This window comes from Orbicella faveolata, unplaced genomic scaffold, assembly GCF_042242905.1.
Source record: "Orbicella faveolata isolate gen_17 unplaced genomic scaffold, um_ofav_v1 contig_34, whole genome shotgun sequence".
NCBI lineage: Eukaryota > Metazoa > Cnidaria > Anthozoa > Scleractinia > Merulinidae > Orbicella > Orbicella faveolata.
The window spans coordinates 17,754,168-17,778,234 of NW_028301563.1; the positions used below are offsets into that span (position 1 = coordinate 17,754,168).

At 39.6% G+C, this 24,067-nt stretch overlaps 3 protein-coding genes across 7 annotated transcripts in view; 2 read left to right on the plus strand and 1 right to left on the minus strand.

Moving 5' to 3' along the window:
* Nucleotides 1-24,067, minus strand: part of LOC110060561 (uncharacterized) — a 53,452-nt gene that overhangs the window by 23,499 nt on the left and 5,886 nt on the right. For all 5 annotated transcript variants that reach the window (XM_089271742.1, XM_089271739.1, XM_089271741.1 and 2 more), the window contains exons 5-9: nucleotides 5,144-5,308; nucleotides 4,403-4,474; nucleotides 1,687-3,225; nucleotides 751-874; nucleotides 55-269 (exon numbers count right to left, since the gene is read on the minus strand). In XM_089271742.1, the coding sequence (XP_089127868.1) occupies nucleotides 55-269; nucleotides 751-874; nucleotides 1,687-3,225; nucleotides 4,403-4,474; nucleotides 5,144-5,308 (2,115 nt within the window). The remainder of the gene's footprint in view (nucleotides 1-54; nucleotides 270-750; nucleotides 875-1,686; nucleotides 3,226-4,402; nucleotides 4,475-5,143; nucleotides 5,309-24,067) is intronic.
* Nucleotides 7,023-10,513, plus strand: LOC110060549 (extracellular calcium-sensing receptor-like). Its single transcript, XM_020767335.2, has one exon. The coding sequence runs from the start codon at nucleotides 7,315-7,317 to the stop codon at nucleotides 9,868-9,870; it is 2,556 nt and encodes an 851-aa protein (XP_020622994.1). The 5' UTR covers nucleotides 7,023-7,314; the 3' UTR covers nucleotides 9,871-10,513.
* On the plus strand, nucleotides 18,530-21,120 carry LOC110045997 (extracellular calcium-sensing receptor-like). Its single transcript, XM_020751664.2, has one exon. It carries the CDS (start codon nucleotides 18,530-18,532, stop codon nucleotides 21,098-21,100), a length of 2,571 nt encoding a protein of 856 aa, XP_020607323.2. The 3' UTR covers nucleotides 21,101-21,120.

The following is a 24,067-nucleotide window of genomic DNA, read 5'->3' on the forward strand; positions in this document are numbered from 1 at the left end:
AAAACTGGGTATAAAGAAGGCTACCTTAAACGTTTCACAGTATAACTTTCTTACCAATTGCGGCACTCTCTGTGCAAACTCAGGTCTGATGTCGGTGGGATTTCCCTCTCTAGCCTGGCTATTTTTCATGAATCCTTCAGTGGAAGACAGTGCAATGCTTTCACTTGTGGGAAATCCTTGCGTGGATAGCAGGCACGGCGAGTCATTTTGAGCGTCACTTGCTGAAATTGAGTCAATCCAGCTCAAACTCGATGGGGCTCTTTGGTCACCTGAGTAATATGAAGATAAAGCTAAAAATTAAACATTGCCACGAATGCTGATAAAGTTGTTCCAAAGGTGGCGAGTGAAATAAGTTATTTGAGGTAGAGAAATTCGAGTTTTTCCAACATGAGTTAAACGAATGATCTTTCGTATACTGGTGGGACGCTGTACCACTAAGCTACAGAAACAAAACACACGGCAATTCGGCCGTTTATGTGATGAAACGTTTCGACTACTGCGGTGGTTTGTTTGTTGTTGTTGCTGTTGCTGTTCTTTTTTTAATTCTCTCTCCATCTCTGTTTTTGTTTCTTGAAATTGTGTCAGTAACCGACTTCCTTTTCCATTTATTTTCAAGTACAACTACACATGTTGATCATTCGAGAACATTGATGCGAATACAACTGGTATAAACTAAGGAAAGAATATGATTCAGCACCAACTCATGTTCTAAAGACTAGCTGTAATAAAGATAAAAATGTTCGCCTTTACCATTACTAGGTTGACAGTGGATATTTTGCCTTTGGACTGACACCATTGGTACAGAAGAGCACCCTCTCTTGACCGTGTCACTAACAACTGAACCCTTCCACGAGTGACCATCTCCTGCCGTCACCTGGGAACAGTACAGCGTGACATTAGTCTCGGACCCCATACACACTTAAGCAATGCCCGCGTTTCTTCGTTTTCATTTGCAGTGCTAAATGCAATCGTATATCTTGAAAAACACATCGGTGTTCCACCCACTCTTGACCTAAATAAAGCAATATCGTCAACGAAACCTTCCAATCTATTTGAGAAACTTTAATTTCTGCTATCCTCGCCATGGTGGTTTAGTTAAAAATTAACTGAGATGATCGTCTTCAAATGTGTTCGTGTGAGCGAACGTTCAACACGTGTAAACGAATGTGTACGGTAACATTGCACGCATATGGACTGTGATGATTCAGTTTGATAAAATGGCCACTAAAATGGTTTCACATTCTCGTAAGCACTTCGAGGGATAAAGGAAATAGCATCTTAACCCAGCAGGTTACTATATTCCCCTACAGATTAACTTTTATCAACTGAAGGGAACGGCAAGACGGCTTTTTGTGTGGTAAAAAATCCGTGAGACCTTTCAATGAAGAACAATACTATAGTGGTGTATTTGGTTTTTAAAAACCCACAAAAAATACTACAATTCAAGCTAAAGAATCCAGCTGAAACACTGGACAGTTTGCGTATACAGCGACCGAACAGAAACACAACAGTTGACTGAAAGTGTGGATTTTACTATTAGTAGTATTCTTATTTATTTCATTTTTTTTTTTTTTTTTCACTTTGTTTTACTTTACCACACCTTGTGTGATCAATGATGATTGGATTACAAGCAAACAACTTCTCGCAATATGAATAGTTAGCTATAAATATACCTATCACACTTACTGTTCGGCTATCAGTTGGAATGACTTTTGTTGCCACAATGGGAGGAACTCTCCCCTCGTACGTTTTTTCAATTTCTGATGGGTAGAATTCTGGTGACGTCTCATACTGCTGAAAATTTGCTACACCATCGTCGAGAGCCTGATGATCAAACAACGAGTTCCATTGCTCAAAACCACTGAACCCTTTTCTGAACAAGGACGAACCCGAAGAATTTCTCAAGTGGTTAATTTGATCTTGACTTTGCAGTTTACTGTATGGAAACAAAGATCCTGGGTGGCTGGAGAACACTTTCGTGTTAATGCTGAAACGATCTAGTTTTGGTTGAGAAGGTAGCATGTTTTCGTAACTTGTGGAAACGCCTTCTTTTGCAGTTATTAAAGGTGAGATAATGCCAGGTGTGCAACAGGACAAATTACCCTCTGACAAAGACCTGGCTTGTACAAAATCTGAACTGCTGGCTTCGTCCAGTTCGGATGTTGTAACGCCGTATGAACATTGTTGTATTGAGTACACATTTGGATATGGACGTGCAGGAGGAGAGGAAGGAGACGACCCCACAGCGGCTGCATCAGGGCTCTCGAGACTGCTTTGATCCCGCAGCCTGTTTTCTTTCACCATGTCGCAAAGCTGCCCTCCATCTCCCTTCACATCAATACACCCTTGAAGATCAGGCTTTTCCACGCTCGTGAGAAGCCTAATAAGGGGGGAGACGGACTCAGAATCATTCTGGGACCAAACTTTACTTTGCCTTTGATTGTTATCTGGTGACCTGGTAAATGCCGACTCCTGTGTGGCATTCTCGCACATTGCATCCCTGCCGTGAAAATTGCAACCAAAATTTTCACTCGAGCAAGCTGCAAACGAATCCGGGGACAGATTTAGGGAGTCCCCTAAATCTTCGCCCGTTTCTAGAACTTGCCCAACAGAATCATTGTCCAAAATGATTGGCTGGAACGCATTTGCAATTTCAGAAACGTTCGTTGTTTGGGCAATGACTTTCGCTGCATCCACCTTAGATGAGAATTTATCCGCAGTATCGTACAAATTGCATGAATTTGTCTCCTTCATAACGCCAGCATTTGCTTCATTAATTTCTACTGTCTCTCCATCACGTGTTATTTTAGGTGGTGGTGTATTCTTATGGGACGAGAACAACGCTAGAATCTGGGGTGTGCTGCGTTTGCTTTCCGTGTCACTTGACCTTTCTTTTTGTGAAACAAATTTTGAATTAGAAAGTCCTTCTCTAGGTACATGAAACCTTCCATTTTCTTTTCCTGCAGCACTGCAGGTCTCAGCCATGTACAAGGGAACTCGTTGATCGTGTCGCTCGTCCCATTGTTTGCCAGCAGCATATGACTTGTTAGTTGTTTGCAGAACTGCAAGGCTTTCATCACTAGGTTCTTTCCTGTGAGAGACTTGAAAGCTGTTAGTCTCTCGTTTGCTGGAATGAGAACTGTACACATTGAAAAAGTCCGTTTTACTTGGAGGTCTGTTTGCCATGCCTAATCTACCGTGACGTGGAATAGCTTTTTCACTTGGCTGAAAAGAAATAAATGTTACAATGTTGTGAGCAAAAGGCGCTGCATACAGTATCCGCATTTGAATTGGCCTGATGACGTTAGTGATTTAATCGTAATAAACATCTTTTCTTTAAAAGCTATTAGGACTTTCTCGAGTCAGTCTAACAGTCTCGTTAAAGGGAAGGTTCATATCAGCTGCTGTGTTTAAAACACATTTTCGAAAAACAAAAAAAAAATAGCGCGGACACAGATTGAAAAAGTACGTGTGTAAGTCTCGTTAAAGGGAAGGTTCATATCAGCTGCTGTGTTTAAAACACATTTTCGAAAAACAAAAAAAAATAGCGCGGACACAGATTGAAAAAGTACGTGTGTAAGTCTCGTTAAAGGGAAGGTTCATATCAGCTGCTGTGTTTAAAACACATTTTCGAAAAACAAAAAACAAAAATAGCGCGGACACAGATTGAAAAAGTACGTGTGTAAGTCTCGTTAAAGGGAAGGTTCATATCAGCTGCTGTGTTTAAAACACATTTTCGAAAAACAAAAAAAAAAACAAAAAAAAAAGCGCGGACACAGATTGAAAAAGTACGTGTGTAAGTAGGTCTGTATGGGGGGCAAGCCCCGGTAGCCTAAAGCCCCGATAGCCTCTCCCATAAATGTACCACTAGCATTTGACGCCATTATAATATGCCAATTGAAAATGACATATAATTCAGTAAAAGAAAAAGGATTTTGTATAGAACTACATATCTTTGTGTGAGCCTTAAACATGTATGTACCTCAACAGTTACCTTGGAGGTACTGTAGGTATACGTCATACGACAACAAAATAAATAGGGCTCAACCCAGCTATTTGAAAACTACGGTACAGTCAGTGCCGAGTATTAAATGAGTGGATGTACCAAAGCAATATGTTGTGAAAACTGTACGACGTACTTCGGCAAAGGAAAGACTAAGATCTCTAACCATACCATTTTCATATTCTCGGTATTAGACTGGAACTAGCTTGCAATGGAGGCTCCCGCGGGGGAATACCATTAAAAAGAGATTAATGTCACTTGCATTTGAAAAGACTCCCGGCATTAGCCTCAGTTGCAAGCTAAATCCAGTCTAATACTGAGAATACGAAAATGGTCTATAAAAAGATTAGTGGGAAAGATTTCAACAAAGCTTAAACTACAATGAGCCACTGCTGATACCTTCTTGGCCTCAGGGTCTGTGAATCCAGTTACCATGGGGTTCTTCTGATTTAATGTTGGTGACTGGAAACACTGGAAAGACGAGAACAGAATATATAATTCAAAGGTAAATGTGTGATGCGAGTTAACAAATTAATAGCAGGAAATGCATTTTTAAATGCATGCAGGTACTTAGTACCTGCATAAATTAATTAAGTAAATTAATATCAGCAAATGCATTTTTAAATGGTAATCCTTGGTAATTTGGGCTTATTATCGTAAAGTTAAAATAATCACGAACATGTCTCTATTTACTGTTTAGTAAATGCAATTAAAACCATTCTGTGTTTGAGAGAATGCTAATATAACGAGGCTTTACGCATAGGTGTCCAAGGCATTTAATCTAAATATTTGAGTTTTACTGGAATGTCAGAAGCATCTGTGATAACCAGCGATCAGACTAAATATGCACTGTAGGGAGGGAGGGTATGAGCGCAGGTTACATATGTGACCGTTCTCATCGCGAGTTACAATGACACACTGTGAAGCGAACTTAAGTCCCGTGAGGCTCCACACCTTATTCTAATTAAGGAAATTGCGACAACCAACCAGGGACTGATAGCATTAAACGTGGTGAGAGCACGGTTAGTTTAGATCAAGATCACGAACTTTAAATAGATCAAAGTTACCTTGAAACTTAATGAATACCGACTGAAGAAACACCATATGGACAGTAACAAAACACAAAATCAGAATGCATACCCGTCTTTTCCTCTTCCCTGATCGGTATAGAGGTCCCGCAAAGTGTTCCACTTCCTTTTCCTGTGCCTTAAAAGTGACCTCATGGGTGTGGTCAGATGACGGGCTCAGCCTCTCCTCAATGGTAATCAAGTACCGATCACTTTCTAACTCTTCCCCTAGGGCCAACTGTAAATGGGTGGAGGTAGCCAGTTAGTGTTATAAACCTCGATGGGACACATTATTGAATCGCACTGATACCTGTGAGTTTAGTTAGGCCGGTTCATCGAACTATACATGTGCCGAACCGACTTGTGATAATGATTTAAGTAAATTAAGATAATTAAAGTGCACCCAACCCTTAAAACTTGTGGCTCGTCAAAGTAGGTCAAAATGCTGCCATTTTAGTTCACGACCGAGTTTTTGGGGCATAGGTCGAGGGCCGGATGTGACGTAAAATCCACAACACACGATGATTCTGTAATTCGCATATTTATTTGCTTCGATGAGGAAAGACTGGGAAAGTAGTTCGAAAAAAATGCTAGCCAGGTGCGTTGTAGTAGGATGTAGCAACACAGCAAACGCACAGGAAGTAATGCGCTTCATGCCATACCGTTTTACGGAGAGATGATCGTCCTGAAGAGAAGAAACTTACAAAGCGTAATATATCAAACACAAGAGACAGTGTTTCATCGGGATATCCAAACACCGAGAAGAGAGTTGAAAATACGACACGTAGTGGAGTATTTTTGACGAAATTCTAGGTGTTTGGATAGCCGATGAAACACTATCTCGAGTGTTTGATATATCTTCTCCATCGAAACAAAAACTAAGGAGTAAACGGAGAAGTAAAATCGTCAAAATCTATGCTAATTCAGACCGGGTATCCAAACTTCCTTCTGTGTTTTAACTTGATGAATTATTAACGAGTTTGAGAAGGTCGATTCAAACGTCGAACCAAATAGGATCGAACTTTATTGCTAATTCGACACAAAAGCTTTGCGTTAAAATGTTACATGTACATGCATATATACATAAAAAATATGTAAAATATTGTACGTATACGTAATGTATGTATCAGATTCTGCACATGAAAAGTTCCACTCCTGAATGAATGTTTTCATTGATTTTCTAAATGCTCCTTTTTTTTCCCGTAAATTAAGAGCTATTCGTGTCACTAAACTGCTTTGACACTCACACTTTGACAGCCTTTTTTTTTCTTTTGTTTCCTGGAATGATCCTAACAAATTCGGTGCGAAATTTCTCTCAGATGTATTTTCTTGTTGCGACTCAGGTGAACAGGCAAAATGTTAAGCTCCATCATCTCCGTAACTTGTTCTTTAATTGTTTTTTTTAGTGGCGAAATGACAAGAACATTGTAATTCAATGACATTGCTAGCAAACCAAAAGCTAATTGGGAACCAAAGATTTTGCCATAGCTGGTAGGAATAATCTCAATAAGTGGCTTTTGGACTTCGATTTGTCTTGGTTTTAAGTATTCAATTCTTGGCAGCTAATGGATGCAAGCTTGTTGCCAGATTTCCGAGACTGAGCCGGAAATCTGTTGACAGATTTCCTAGAATGAGCCCATCAGAATTATGCACAAATTCAAAAGCTCAAATTTTCTCAACCCTTGCGTCATATCTTTTTGTACCAGGTGATTTTCGTGCGCTCTCGCTGACTCGACCACTCGATTAAAATCCACAGAAATAACGGAAAGACTACACGTAGTCTAACTTTTCTACTCTTTCTTTCCACGTGAAACAGGAGCCAAGCCAGATTTCAACAGGAAGCACTGTGCAAATAAGCTTTTTTATCACCTGCAACAAACATCAGCAGGTAAACAAACAAATGCTGTCAATATGGTAATAATCAATATCAAACACACTACAATATTGACAACTTGGCTGCTAAGAAAGGAAGTTGTTCAAATTTTGTGCGACAATGTTTTACTTTCATCATCTTTTTTCGCATAGATGGTTGACATCTCGCAGTAATTAGAGAACACACTGACACCAAACATCATAAGGAAAAGCCTACTCGTCATCAAAATCGTTCGAGCTAAAGGCTATGTAAATTTCGAAAGATCATCGCCTTAGCGCTCAGACAGTCGTAGCAACCTCTACACAAGTACATGTAACGAGCTTAACACTCTGATATTCAGCTCATTTTCAATAACGAAAGTACAAAGCAAAATGGTTCGTACGATCCGTTCATTGGACTGCTTCGCGTTTCTTGGTTTCTGGTGTCACGTTGTTGTGCAAGCCACGTATAGACAGGGAGACGTCATGTTGGGTGGCCTTTTTAGTATTCGCCACTTGCAGGGCACATCAGAGGATAAATGTGGAGAGATCTCCTTGGAAGTGGCACATGCACAAGCGATGATCTTCGCCATTGATAAGATCAACAACGATTCAACCCTACTTCCAAACCTTTCTCTAGGTTACGACATACGCGATTACTGCGAAAGCATTACACAAGCAACCCAAATCACCTATGAACTGTTTAAAGATACATGTATGTGCTATAAAAACACCACACAGAGAAACATTGGAAAAAGCTCTATCATGGCACTAATCGGCCCAACCTTTTCAAGTACAGCTCTTGTTCTTGGTGGAATTCTTCAAATGCTTAATGTTACAGCTATAAGCGGGACAACAACAAGTCCTGAACTAAGCTCATACACTTATAAACATTTGCATCGCTCAGTGCCTTCGGATACTTATTTATCAAAAGCTGTGGCTGATATCATACACCATTTCAACTGGACCTATATAGCTGCTGTCGGAGTCGATGATTCGTATGGACGAAATGGAGTATGGTCAGTCATCAAAGAAGCCGAAAATAAAAACGGCTCATTCTGCGTAGCGCTGACAGAATTCATATCACATAATACGCAGACTACAAACATGAAGGATGTTGTTAAAAAGCTAAGACGACACGAAAACATCAGAGTTATTAACCTGTGGATTAATGGCGGCACTCTGAGAAAATTCTTTAGGGAAGTCAGGAGACAAAACCTCTCCCGGCGAGTTTGGATTCTAAGTGACATAACATCCACATTAAATGCGAACGGGTTCCTTCCTTCTGACTTGTCGCCGCTTCATGGGTCACTGGCATTCCAACCTCACAATTTCCAAGACGCGGGGTTTAAAGATTATATGAAAACGTTGCTCCTTAACAAGGCAAATAGGCAGGACCTTCCGGAATGGTGGGGCGACATAAGGGCACTGGATAAGAACTGTTCAGCCCTTACGGGCACTGCAACTAGGCACGAGGACCGCCGAAAAGAATTATGTGTACAGAATATTGTTAATAATGTGTACAGCTCATACGTTCCGTATGTCATTGATGCTGTATATTCCGTAGCTCATGCTTTGAATATTGCAACGCAAGATACCAGCAGAATGGATAATGATGGTCAAAGGAAGCCCTACCTGAAACTGAATGACTTGCAAAGGCTACTTTCCAGAGTCAACTTCACTGGACTAACGGGGAACATATTGTTTGATAAGTTTGGCGATAGGCAATCTGCGTCTTACGATATTGTCAATTTTCAACAAGTGGAAGAAACTGATGCTACGGGACTAAAACAAGTTAAAGTCGGATACTGGGACGCATCAGAGCGGTTACATTTAGACGAAAGCATTCGTTGGAACAGCCAGACGGGAGAGTTTCCAAAATCCGAATGCCTGGAACAATGCTCTGCTGGAACAAGAAAGTCTACTACTTCGCCTTGCTGCTGGCAGTGCATCCCCTGTCCTCGGGGTACAATCAACCCAGTTTCTGGAGCACAAACCTGTACTGAATGCCCAAGAGGGAAACGTTCCAATGAGGCTAGGACAGCGTGCGTAGATTTACCTTTAGCCAATCTGAATTACTCTAGTCCAGGAGGAATCGCTGTTCTAGTATTTGGCGCATTGGGTATCGTTGTTACAATCACTTCATTTGCTGTTATCTGTAGATTCTGGAACACCCCCATTGTAAGAGCAAGCAACAGGAAACTGAGCCTTGCTCTCCTGGCAATCATTCTCTTGATGTTGTCGTTGGCCCTTATGAATCTGTTTGAACCAACAGGTACAATTTGCATGATTATTTATCCTTGGCGTTACATAACTTACAACCTGTGTCTTTCATTTCTACTGGTAAAAGTCCTTCGCATTTCCAGCGCTTTTGAAGTTCCAATAGCAGCCAGTTTAACAAAAATCTCCTTCACTAATAGAATGGAAGCAGTAATTGTAACGACACTGCAAGTGTTCCTGCTGATTGTTTTGCTACCTTGGTCGCTTTTGGATCCACCAGTCGTTGTAGAATACATCTATCCTGAACATTATGCTTTCATTCAATGCAAGGCGTACAGCATGTCATTTGGAAAGAGCTTGTACTTCCTTAATTGTTCCTATATTTTCTTGCAAATATTGCTTTCCGCATTCTGTTCCTTCAAGATTAGGAACGTTCCAGAAAACTTCGGTGAGGCTAAAAGAATAGCATTTTCCATGTACATATTTTTTATTTCTTTGCTAACATATCATCCGGTAGAGTTCTCAATGAGTGCAATGTATGTGACAGTTGTCGACTGTGTTACAACACTGTTGAGTGCCTACGGTTTTCTTTGTTGTATATTCTTGCCAAAAATATATATTATCCTCTATAGGCCAGAGCTCAACACTTCAGTAAGCCTACGTCTGGAAGTAACTCAATTCTCGTTTGGGCCACGTTCCATCCGTGTGAATCCCGCAATTCAGTCATAGTTCCTTCCAGTAAGGACGAACACAAACACATTTATCTCGAGACCACTGAGTGCTTACGAGTTTCTTTGCAACATATTCTCGTTTAAAACCTATATCATCGTATTTATGGAGATAATTAGTTATTTGGGTTTAGTTTTGTGCATGTGAATGTCGTATTTGATCAGTAGTTCTATCCAGTAAGATTGCACATAAACGCATATATCGCAAACGGAGGAAAGCTTGTTTCGATTGCTCTATGTTAGAACTATACATATACATTTAAAACGTATTAGTTACTACAATTCGAGACAAAAATCCCTGCGACGAATCAGGTAGCATCCAATGAGAAATTGATTTGGGTTAATGCACCATTGTTCAATTTTCGACCCTCTCCTCCATCCATGTTAGAAATCAAGGAGAGGTGACGATACAGCTAAGTACCAACTGGCGGCAAAAAGGTAAAAATCTCCAGCGGTAGGCCAGAAACAAAGACCCGAATAAATGATATCTTATCCAAGGCTCGCATTACTTTTTGCGCTCTATTGTCTAGAATTCGAAGTGGTATTTTAAACAGCTACACGCGAATTGTGCAGTACTTTAAGCCGGAATGATAGCTTTGTTTGATACACCAACAACTGAAATAAATCACGTTTTCTTTCGGAAACGATAAAGGTGTTTGAAAATTCGAAAACACTCGAATTTTACGTAGATCTCCTTTTTGCAGGTTTTTTTTTTTTTTTTTTTTTTTTTTTTTTTTTGCACTATACTACCGATAAACAAGGATTTAAACGGTATTGTCTATTTTCGTACGAGACAACAGTTGAAATAGCTCGCCCTGCCACATAACACACGCGACCGGATTGGGTTGGAGACTACGTAAATTCAAACTTGCCTAAATCAGCTTCAGTCGTCAAAACACTCAATTTGTGATACATTTTACCTCTTCCTGTGTTCGTGACAATCGTTTTAGCGATATCTGAACGTGTAGTCACCAGTTTGTTTGACTGGCTAACACATGTTTACATTGCAAATTAGGCACTGCACTGTATTTGCATAGTATTATTCAAAGTACATCTAGTTCAACTCTGAAGCCGAAACAATACCATTTCGTTTCTGAGGAAAACACAGAAAAAATAAATAAATAAAAAATAAAATAAAATAAAGAAGTCTTCGCAATATAAGAATCAGAGCACGACTTATCGGTGCCAGCGCTAATCAGCAGTTGACTAGCTCCGTGATAGAACAAGATGAACCAAATTCTGCGCTGTGATTGGCTACCCAAGCGACAAAGATGTCGCTATCTTGCTCGCTCGGGACTACCCACTATGTCCCGCAGGAAAGATTTTCCCGAAAGCCACATACTCAGTTCTCGCTCCATAAACACGCCAAAAAAAAATAACTTAGCCAATATCCAGCCATCTTGACCAAACAAGCTTGGTCAATAACCCATATTTATTAGATGGCTGTGTCTCACAAAGACTGGGAACTATCGAATTCACGAATTTGATTGGCTGAAATCGATATCGACCGCGGTCTAGATTTTCCCATCTAGACCGGCATCTAGCTAGACCGGTTTCATTTTGCGTTGAAAAAGTAGCAAACTAAAATACAAAAATGTACACCATTTCTTTTATTTTCTTCTCATGGAAGTGCCAAAAAGCTCGATGACAAAAAAAAAGTAATGAGGACGAGCAAATTTCGGCAGGTTTAAGTTAAGCTCATGGCCGTTCGCAAGCAAACTGTCAGCAAACCAGTTACATTAAACGAATTAAAGTTTTCTTCTTTGCCATATAATAAACATCTTATTAGCCGAGCTAAGTCGGTCTGTATGGGAGAATCTTGACCTCGGCCGTGTGTACAGACCGAACGCAGTGAGGTCTGTACTCACGACCTCGGTCAAGATTCTCCCATACAGACCTGCAGCTCGGTTAATAAGAGCTAATTATTATATAGACACGAGCGTTTTACTGGAAAATATAACACTCATAAAATTTATACCAAACCACATCCGGGACTCGAGTGGCGTATTTTACATGTCCACACTAGTGAAATTTCACTGATATTAAGTTTGTCTCTTAAAGTGTACTTAAATTCGTTGTTAACGATCGAAACATCTTCGGATCTTCCTCGAAAGTCTTCGGGCAATCTACGGTAATCATCGGAAAATTTCGGAAAATGTTCGGCAACGTTCGTATGACCTTCGGAGAGGTTTCTGAGAATCTTCGGAAATCTGAGGAAAGTTGTCCGAAGTCTTCGGAAAATCGTCAAAAACGCCGTCCTCAGTATGTCTATATAATAAAAAGAACATCACACGTTACCTCGAAGATATGAATTTTGTGTTCTCGTGGCAAGAACAAGATTCTTCTTGCCACTCGAACATAAAATTAATATCTTCTCACCACCGTGTATACTCTATGCATTGATCTGAGCACTGAGTTCCACTAACCTCCCCTTAAAGGCTTAAAGTGCCACTAACCCCAAAAGTTTTTTTTCGCTAATATAAATTTCCTCTTTCTGATCACCACTGCGAAAAAATTATCGTTGTAGCTATTTTCGTTCATTTTCTATGAATTTTTAAAGTTTGTAAATCTGCCCCTTTCCATGTTCACGATCGAGGAATAGCGGACAATGGGACGAGTTGGCTTTGACGTCACTTCGGGAATAACGAAATTTTGTTTCTGAGAAGAATGTATGCGAACATGCGATAGTGTGTGTCAAAATCGTTGCAGAATGCAAGGAAGATATGTTCTTAGAGGCTGCAGGGATACAGGATGCGTAGAATAGAGTATTCCTCTTCATTTAATACCTCTATCTCGATGAAACACTACCAGAAACGAGAAAAAGACCAAAGAAGTGGGCTCATCTGTGCGAAGCTAAAGCCGGGGAGCCATTGAGGATTTCTTCGATCTCGGGTTCGCCGCTACTGTAAAAACCTAGAGATTTTCATCGCCTGTATATTCTTCTCTATCTCTAGTGGAAAGCTTGAAATTGTCAAGGTACTGCATAAGACAGGAATTTGGGATAAGCTGGAAGCCATCTGACTATTCTGAGCGCAAACGATCCTCCGAGTCCCAGACGAAACTGTAGGTGACGAAATTACACGGTAAATTAAACGCATCGCGTTTTGAAATAAAGACTTGTCTAAACGAATAATAAACGAAACCTACGTTTTACAACGACGCGAAGAAGATTGTTGAAGCTTCGAACTGGTGAACTAGCTACGTATTTGTGGATTTTAATAAAAACACACGCACGCCGGAGGTCGCCTGTAATCTGGCCTTGTTTCTCAATGGCCATTCAGAATACAGAATTGTTTTGCTCTTTGAGCTTCGTCTTTGAGGAACGAAATACATCTAAATTACAAACTTAGAATGGACCAGGCATTTATAAATATACGAGGAAGGCGAAACAAACGATTAAGATTCGACTCTATAGCTACCGACGGAAGTTGTTGTGCTGGAAGAAGAATGCGCTTGTCAGTCAACCGAAACGCAAACTAATAAGTCGAGGACTCCCAGGTTATTAGCGTGCGTAAAATGGACATTTCATTCAAAATAACAGTGAAGTAGAAATGTATTCATTCAACTGAAAGTATACTGAAGCTCTTTTCAAGATCTTGTCGACGGATTTTCCATGATTTCACTGGTACGGAATATGCAAATTTGCGTAGCTTGTGTTCGTACACAGTAATTGAATATGCATATACTACGGTCGGTCGTCAATAACGAAGCGAAAAGTTACCTCACCTTCGAATATTGTTTGCCGACATCTCTGGTTATCTCTTATGTTAAAACTATTTTCAATCATTGATCTGGAGAAGTAGGCAAGAGTAGAGTACGACTGCATCGCATTTTAACTTGCATTTCGGGGGAAATTAGTATTTGAATGTAAAAGTGTTTTGACACTGAAATTTGCACGTTCCGTAAAGTCAAATTACCAACTCTTCGTGTTCTTTGACATCTTTATAACTCTTTAAGAGTTGTAAGCTAACTCTTCAGTCATTTTTTGTACCTTTATAACCCAAATGGACCGGCAAATTGTCGATCCCCGCCTAAATATAACTATACAACGTGGCGATCTCGACTGGCGACACGAACTTCGAAATGGAAAAAAATATGCACTTCGCAGCCGTCTAAATCGTAGCTAGACTCCGAATTGTAATGCTAGATGATACAGTTCTTTCACTCAAAGTTCTCGTACAGTTTTGATAAAATATGAATCACAAATGACCCGAAAATGTTTTGACTGCCCTAAAAGCTCAGTCCAAAGTCTCTTGAGTGTTTTAGCCGGGTTCCCGAAGTGACGTCACTAGAAGCCCGACCTAGATCCCACTTTGCGCGGTCGTGAAAATAGAAATTACGTGTTTAAACGCCTGTAGAAACACGGGGATTTTATCAATCGAGATAATTTTTTCGCGGAAGTAGTCAGGGAAACTAGTAGATTTTATGAATGGAAAAAAAAAATTGGGGGTTAGTGGCACTTTAAAGGCACGCGTGTATAAGCGTAAGCATAAGCAAGTTACGCCAATTAACACACGTTGATAATAAGCGACTCTTGTTGGGAACATTTTCTAACAAAAGGCGCTATACTACTCGACTGCGGGCAGCCGGTCTTTTCTATTAGTTTAAGTTTATGGCATCCATAAACTGATGTTAATGAGACCTGAGAGACAATATCTCAAAGACAGGCACACACATTCTGCATTGTAACACTTTATTTCAGAGACATGTAACACTATGAACCTCTTGTCACGCTCATAGGTAAATCCCAGTAACATGGGTAACATGCCACCAATTCCTGATCTCAAAGTCCATCAGGGATTCCCAGTTGAAAACAATCACCCCTTTAGATATCACAACGAACCTTTCATTTCCTAAGTAAGGCCACTGTTGTGTGCATCTGTAAAAGACAGTGTATCAATGGTACTAGTCATGTCTCTCACGTGTCCACCTCATGCCCCTGACCTCTTATCAAGCACACGCTCCTCGTTGTATTCAGACTTCTCGTTTGTGCCGATCCTTCGCCACTGATTTTTCTTTTGACCTATTCCCCTTTAGGCAAAAGCATCTCGCCTCATAATCGCTGACGAATTTCGAGAGAAAACCAAACTGCTAGCAGTCTGCTATACTAATGGCACTTCTGTTGCCTAAGCCCTGGCCAAACGGAATCGCAAGTTCTCAACTTGCGTCTACTTGCGACTCCGTTTGGCCATGCCTTGCGTGCACTTGCGTTGACTTGCGATGACTTGCGCTCACTTTGGTCGAGATCAAATTGCACGTACGTCGACGGAAGTTTTTCACCGTTTGGCCACCCAACCCAGGTCAACGCAAGTTGAGTGACGTCCATTAACTTATTATTAGCCAATGAAACACAGCTTATGTCTGCCTTGAAATGAGTTTTTTTGGCGACCTGCGTGTACTTGCGAGGAAACTTACGAGTCCGTTTGGCCACTCAACGCAAGTCTCTACCCAAGTTCAACTTGTGGCTACTTGCGTCTACTTGCGACTCCGTTTGGCCAGGGCTTTAAGCTTTTTTAAAAGTTATCGACCAGTCTTATCAAGTATGAAAACATGAACCAGTGTCTACGTAACAGATCAATCTTTTACCAAAAGTGAATATTAGGCACACAAGGTATAATCCACTTAAAAAAATGGACGTAATAATTGTCGTCGGTAACAGAAAAGGAAGACAATCTATTCTATCATTTTTAGCTTTCATTTTGCGCTATCAAAACCCACGATTAGTTGCTAGCAGAAGGGGGCATCCTCCTAAAACGACGTGTTTTGAATAATGTGAAACAAAGTAATATAAAAGTTAAAAAAAAAAACAATGTTGAAAGACCAGTTCAAAGACTACAATCTAGGCTAATTTGAGTCCGCTCATTTCGCAAATTATTATTTCAAGCCAGCTCTGATACCAAATGCGATTGCCTAGTCATGACTGTCATGACTGCTGTTACAAGCTGCTTATATAAATTTTAGATGCAATATCTTGCAACAAACAATAAGAATTTTTTTATTCGCTTCGTGTAAAACTCACGTTAAGAGCACTTTTTACAAAAGGTGTTAAAAATTGATGAATACCAAGGCGTGCGAATGTGCAAAGTAACTCCTATTGGAAAGAAAGTAGGGAGCGAGCGAACAAACGATTTCATCATTTTAAGAACGACATTTCTCAAAGCAGCCATATATTCTTACAACAGCGAAAGGAAGCCAATGCGCCCTTTCAATAATAATACACTTTATAAGAATATCGAGGCGGAAACTTGTGAAATTTTAAGAATAAACCTGAGGATGAGATTTAGAAAATAATGTAAATTTCGTGTATTAAAGATTTGAAAATACATAAACGGCAAAACCAGCCAAAAAACAAACAAACAAACAAACAAACAAACAAAAAACAACAACAACAACAACAAACAATGAAACAGCAGCGCTAGCTGTATCTTCGAAGCTAAGAACATTTCTGCAAGATGTTATGTATGTCTTATCAGGCTTTATTGCCTGCAGTCTGGCTCCAAACTTACTTCAACGCCATCATAGTCATAATAAGACAGATAATCTGACGTTGTGTCGGCATAGTCCACTTGTATTCCTAAATCTAAGAATATTCACAAGAATATTCTCAGCCTATAATCGGAAGAAATATAAGAATATTCAGCCTAGGACTAAAAACAACAACAATATTCTTATAAAAAAGAGAGTGTATTGCGAATACGAACATGTTAAGAAGTAAGACATACTACGGTCTGAGATTCGACACTGGTAAGGTAAAAAATACAAGATGTTTTGTCTGGAAAACGATGTACAATTAACAAACAATTCATAGATAAATAATTTCTGGTAGATAACAGCCATGAGTTCAAAGTTTACACCCTCTTCTCGTACAGCCTTCTCTTTTCATGACGTTTAGTTCACTTTTCCTTGTTATTTCACCTGCTGTTGTAGTTGTTGTTTATCTCCACACCACTGACAAACTTCAGAGATAAACTTCCGCAATACTGGCCTGTTTGCAACAGTCCCTTTCCACAAGTAAAGTGCACCGTCACGTTTCGGAATATTTGCCCGACCGTGCTAGCTCACCAGTTGTTATTTTAAACCAGCTCAAATATTAATTGCAACTCTCCGACCGAGATTTCTATTACTTGTTGCTCATGCCTTCCAACATTTCTAGCCGCGAATATCTGATATCAAAAGAAGTTTTAGATATATAAATACTGGTAAGTGAAAATTTGTACAAAATATATTCCCCGGGTGTGAAATGAGGTAGCCAGTGAGTTAATGTTTTAAACATTTTAAAAAAAAAGCAAATATTTTATTCCAGAGTTGTAGCAATAGGAAAAATAAGTCAATATCGCGCATACAAAAATAAAAACAAGCAAGATAACTAATCTCATTTTTGGCCTTATTTTCTTTCGAAAGTGTCGAATTTCTTGAGCTACGAATCCAACATCCCCTTCCAAGAAGCCAAGACCATTTTATTTGTATTTTGTATTCTTTTTTGGCGGGGGAGGTGATGTTTATTTTTAAATAAAGAACGTAGGCTCCACGTTTATCTGAGTCTTGCTCTCCATGCGGTCGTTAATGAAACAAGGGTATGTCGCCATCACTTTGATGGCCTCGTTTACTCGTCATTTATAATTAAAGTTCTCCGAGATTCAGGCACGTTCTGCGTAGCTTCTGAATTTTCGATTATTATTATTATTATTATTATTATTATTATTATTATTATTATTATTTTTTAATTATTTATACATTAAACATGGGAACGACAGACATCTTGCAACGAATACAATATGAGTCTGACGTTTTTAAAGCTTGTTTTAACACCATAATAGGCTTGCTGCTGAGGTACAGATGGAACTCTTTCATTTTGCTCAAATATCATAATAAAACGATTTCAGTTTTAACGCACGTAATAACCAAGCTAATAACATCCCTTTAGATAGACTTTCCTTTCAAATGTAAATTAAATGTCTAACATCCGTTTTCAAAACGTCACCAAAAACCAAAGATTATTGAAAAGTTTACATAAAAAAAGATAGTCAACTTTAAGTTGCCATTAATATTACCTAACCAGAGTTAGAAAATAATACCAGCCAAGTCAAGCAGCGAGGTAGACCTGCCCACAGAAAACTTGCGTTACACGGACAAAGTTTTCATTTTTTTAAATATATTTTTGAGCGCAAGAACTGATAAGAACGCAATTTAAACTTTCGTCTTTTACCCGTTTACCCTGTTTTTATTTTATTCCACTGCGGAACTTCACGTGAACCTTACGAGTGAAAACGGGGCCAATCAGTTAAAAATTCAAAGCCAAAAGAGTTCCACTAACGCTTTCTTTCACCCGCAGCAATTATCAAGGAGTGAGCAGATGACTATAATTTGCCGTATTCAATATTCAATTACCGTAAATATGTCAGTTAGGTATTCTAACGAACAATGGTCAAAACACCCCCCCGCCAAGTAAGCTGCACAATAACAATGTTGTTTAAAAACGTCCGCACTTGTTTGACTTCCCTTGTTGGCAAGATAGTCAGCTTAAGGAAACCATTGTTTTAACAGACCTCGCTCACCTGTTAAACAGGAACACTCCAAAGGTAACTATCTACGCCAGCAAATTCAAGGAGCTAAACACTTTGATCTTAGGATCAGTCCCACTAAGGAGAGTACAACTCAACATGGTTCGTACAATGCGTTCGTTCAACTGCTTCGCGTTTATTGGTTTATTATGCTATGCCGTTGTTCAAGCCCCATATAGACAGGGAGATATCATGTTGGGTGGCGTCTTTAGTATTCGCCAAGAAACGTCAGAGGGTCATTGCGGGGAGATCACCAAGAGAGTGGCATACGCTGTCGCAATGATCTATGCCATAGAAAATATCAACAATGACCCAAATCTTCTTCCAAACATTTCTCTAGGATACGACATACGGGATTATTGTGCCAATATCACTAAAGCAACCCGAATCACCTACGATCTGTTTCAAGAGACGTCCTGTACCAACGCTACACAGAGCAAAATGGGAAAGAGGTCTATCGTGGCATTAATCGGCCCAACCGAATCTACCACAGCGCTAGTTATCGCTGGATTTCTTGAAATGCTTAATGTTTCAGCTATGAGCACAACAGCAATGAGTTCTGTACTCAGTTCTCATACCTACAAACACCTATATCGAACAGTGCCGTCAGATACCTTTTTAGCAAAAGCAGTTGCTGATATCATTGAACACTTCAACTGGACTTACGTAGCTGCTATTGGGGTCGATGATGCGTATGGACGATATGGTGTGTGGTCACTCATCAAGGAAGCCGGCAATAAAAATGGCTCATTCTGTGTTGCTATGACAAAATTCATACCCCATCATGGTGCGCAGATTACAAACACTAAGGATATAGTTACAGAGCTCAGGCGACACGAAAACATCAGAGTGATCATCCTGTGGATGTACGGTGCCATTCTGAGGAACTTCGTCCGGGAAGTCGGCCAACAAAATCTCTCCGGGCGAGTTTGGGTTGTAAGTGACATAGCCTTCTCTTTGAATGTAAATGAGTTCGCCCCTTCTAATTCTGAATTTTTGCCATTCCATGGGTCAATAGCATTCCAACCGCACGACTTTCAAGACGTAGAATTTAAGGAATATATGAAAGCTTTGCTGTCAAATGGTACAAACAAGAAAGATCTTCCGGAATGGTGGAGCGACATTTTGACGCTGATTAAGAATTGCACAGCTGGTAAAGACAAACCTACTCAGCAAAAGAATCATCGAAAAGAATCATGCGTACAAAAAATTGTCAACGATTTGCACAGCTCATACGTTCCATTTGTAACTGATGCTGTGTATTCCGTGGCCCATGCTTTGAATATTTTGACGCAAAATACTAACTTAACTGATGAGGATCAGAAGAGATCGTATCTAGCAAAGGACGGCATGCAAAAGCTCCTTTCCAGAGTTAATTTCACTGGACTAACCGGAAACATATTTTTCGATGACTTTGGAGATAGGCAATATGCGTTCTATGACATTATCAATTTCCAACAAGTAAAACAAAATGATGGAACAGGACTAGAACAAGTTATTGTTGGAAAATGGCAGGCGAAAGAGGGGTTACACTTGAACGAAAACATTCGTTGGAACAGCCCAACCGGACGTTTTCCAAAATCTGACTGCCTGGCACAATGCTCGGCGGGAACAAGAAAATCCACGACTTCACCCTGTTGTTGGCAGTGCATTCCGTGTCCACAAGGTACAATAAACTCAGTCCCTGGTGCTCAAACCTGTATTAAATGCCCACGAGGGAAATGTTCCAATGAGGCTAGGACAGCGTGCGTAGATTTGCCTTTGGCCAATTTCCATTATTCTAGTGCGGGAGGAATTGCAGTTCTCGTATTTGGTGCACTGGGTATGTTTGCCACACTCTTTTCATTTGCTGTTATCTGCAGATTCTGGAACACTCCCATTGTAAAGGCATGTAACAAGGAACTGAGCCTTGCTCTTCTAACCATCATTATCTTGATGTTTTTGCTGGCGTTTATGAATTTGTTTCAACCTACGGATACAATTTGCAAGATCATTTACCCATGGCGTTACATAACTTACAACCTGTGTCTTTCCCTCCTACTGGTAAAAGTCTTGCGTATTTCCAGTGCCTTCCAAGTTCCACTGGTACATGGCTATACAATAACGTCTCTTCCTGATGGAAAGCAAGCAGTGATTGTGGCAACGTTCCAAGCTTTCCTGCTGATTGTGCTGCTATCTTGGTTGCTTCTGGATCCGCCTTTCATTATGGAACACATCTATTCAGAGCATTACATTTTCATGCACTGTGCAGCATCCAGTATGCCAGTTGGAAGAAGCCTGTTCTCGCTAACATGTTCCTACATTTTGATTAAAATGTCATTTTGTGTATTTTGTTCGTTTAAGGTGAGGAACGTACCAGAAAACTTTAGCGAGGCTAAAAGAATAGCATTTTCCATGTACATGTTTTTGATTTCTCTACTAGCTTACTATCCAGTAAAGTTCTCTATGGATGGATGGTATGTGACAGTTGTAGACTGTGTTACGACACTGTTGAGTGCTTACGGTTTCTTGTTTTGTATATTCTTGCCAAAAATATATATCATCCTCTATAAGCCGGAGCTGAACACTTCAGCAAACGTACGTCAGGAGGTAACGCAGTTCTCGTTTGTGTCGAGTGCTTTGCGATTCAATTCCGCATTTGATAGCACCATCCAGCAAAGCCAAATATAAACACATTTATCTATACTGAATCCTCACGGTTTTCTTTGCTGCATATTCCTGGAAAATCGTATCTATCATCCTATTCAGGCTGGACTTGAGTGAATAACTCAGCTAACCTAGTTCAGGACATAACCTAGTTCTCGTTTAAGTCAAGTTATGTGCGCGTGAATCTAGATTCTCATAGTATTACTCAGCAAGCCCGAACATACACTTGTAACTAATAGTAATCAAAGATTATGAGAGTGCGTTCGACGCCCGCTTTCGAAGCTGTTACTATTTAAATATATATTCCTTAAATGATTTCACTAGCTGACTTTCCAGCTCTGTCTATTGCTAAAATCAAAATTTTTTATCAACAATCGAGGTTTCACAGACAGATATGCATAGTGTCAATATCCATGCTAGTGAAGAGCTCCCCCGTATAAACTACGATTTGTTGATACGTTGCGTGAGGGCGCCAGTTTCCGTAGACTCACAAATTTAATAGAACTAAAATATTTACATTTACAGCTTTCAAATTTCGTGCTACATATTCTCTCATTAACTGGTAATGTTTAAGCGTAAAAGCTAATTTGTAAAAGTATACTTTTTAAGTACATTAATAAGATCTAAGCTGGAAGTAGAAATATAAGCAAACATTTGCAATGTCGTGCTCCTTTATCGTAAACAAACTCCGTGCGACTGGTTAGATTATTTTCCCTGATGAATAAAGCATACAGTATTTACATAATTTGCCGTTCCTTGGTTCAGGCTCACTTTTATGAATCGTGCCTTCAGAGACTTTAGAGTACTTTTCCACCCATTCAAAACAATATTCGACCGGATGAGCTATCTGTCGCGACTGGAACGAATCAACAAATGCAATCAAAATAAAGCTGTTGCCACGGTTAACATCCTAAAGTCAAGGCGATTCAAAGTCGTGTTCGTTAACATATAAAATAAACAAGGACTAATTTCCTCAGATTTCGATAAATGCTACCGTCGAAGCGTCTAAATTCACCAAAATCCAACGCTGTGAGCATTCATTGCCTACGGCGACTGAATGGAAAGAAGTCAATGAAAGACAAGCTTACATGGCCTGCTCACATGTTCGCCACATGTCTTGTCACATGTCTTAGTAACGGTACCAGTTTACTGGTCGTGACATGCCCCTGCAAAAATCAAGCGGGGCGACCATTTTGGTGTCCTTAGAGGAATGTGGATTTTTCTGCATATAACCGTACACAGGAAAACCAACTCTAAAAAGCCAAAAGTCAAAATTAGGCTTCTCCGAACGCAAATACAGTCATCGCTACTTGATTGTTGTGTTATAATTTTCCTTTTCTTGTAAACTTTCGTCCTTGTTTGAAACGAGCTTTAGTCAAAATGATTACATGTGACAGTTCTCTTTCTTTCCATCTAGCAGTCTCCGGAAAAAAGCGCAACTCTCTTCAACCTAACTATATTTTCTCGGAGTTTGTAAATGTGGTCACACACGGTCTTTCGTGCTGGATTATTACATAATATGTATTGCAAACAGGTAGCTCAAGCTCAGCACTTGAGCGTTATTATCAAATTTTGAAGTACCGAGAAAATATGAGTTCGGCTTTGATATCACATCGCTAATAATTAGTCATCTTTAGGTGAGGGCAGCGAGAGATAAAAAAAAAACACACAAAAAAAAACATTTAAACGCTCGAGGTGAAGTTCTACAAACTTTCAAAGGTGGCAAAGGTCTTTCTTGAACAGGATTTTTTTTTTTAACAAAGAGAATGTATAAAGTCTACAACATTCTGCCCATTTAAGTCTTACTGCTTTCACGCTGTGATCTTTGAAGTAACTTACCAAACACGAAAGACCGTGTTTGACCTCATTTCCAAACACCAAGAAGAGAGTTGAAAATACGACGGACAGCGGAGTATTTTTGACGAACTTCGCGGTGTTTGGATACGTGGTCAAACACTGTCTTGAGTGTTTGATATTTCTTCGCAATCGAAACTAAAACTAATGAGAAAACGGAGAAATCAAATGGTAAAAATCCATGTTAATTAAGATCAGATATCCAAACACCAGACACGGTCACGATTTCCTTTGTTTAATCTTCATGAATTATAATATATATATTTGATATACATATATATATATATATATATATATATATATATATATATATATATATATATATATATATATATATATATATATATATTTGAGAATAATCAGCTGACTGCTCCTTGATTAGTGCTGATTATCTCTACCCATTGATGTCATTTTATAATCAGTTTGTTGGTGTGATACTAAGCATTATATCTTACATTAGTGCAGCAGCAACACTTGGTGTTTGCCATTACTGTACAAGCGGTGAATATTGGACGATTCTCTGAGGAGCTGGATTTTAAACGTTGCATTCACATTGGAGGCAGCATGGCGGAGTGGTTTAGGGCGCTGCTGTTGTAATCTGGAGGTCCCGGGTTCAAGGCCTCCACCCTGCCACTAGCGGAATTTGTTTATCGGTAGTCCCGAGTTCAAATCCTCGGTCACGCTTTGTAAATAGCCAACTGGTCTGCCTCCTGCCAGTTGGGATTTTGAACTATGTTACGTTTATTTGAAAGATTTGTTTCCTTTGTTTCAGTAGCTTAGTGCTTGTATAGCTGGGTTCATGACCACTATAAATAAGATTTACATTTACATTTTACATGTCTCCATACTGCAACTGATTGTTGTCCAACTGCACCAAACCAAAAAAGCTGAAAATTTGAACCGCCGTAATTTACCAGTTCATGCCTGTACATGCATTTACGTACATTTACCGGTAAATGCCAGCAAGTAGTTAAGTAAAAGTCCTAAATCTATTCCCTTAAGAATACATCTCCGTGAACAGTACAGCTTTAAGAATGCTGTGCTTCTCTGATGGAAACCAGCATCAAAAAAGATCGTCAAAGACCTGCCGGCGGTCATTAAAGAGAATCATCTTTCAAGGACCCTTGAAAAATCTTT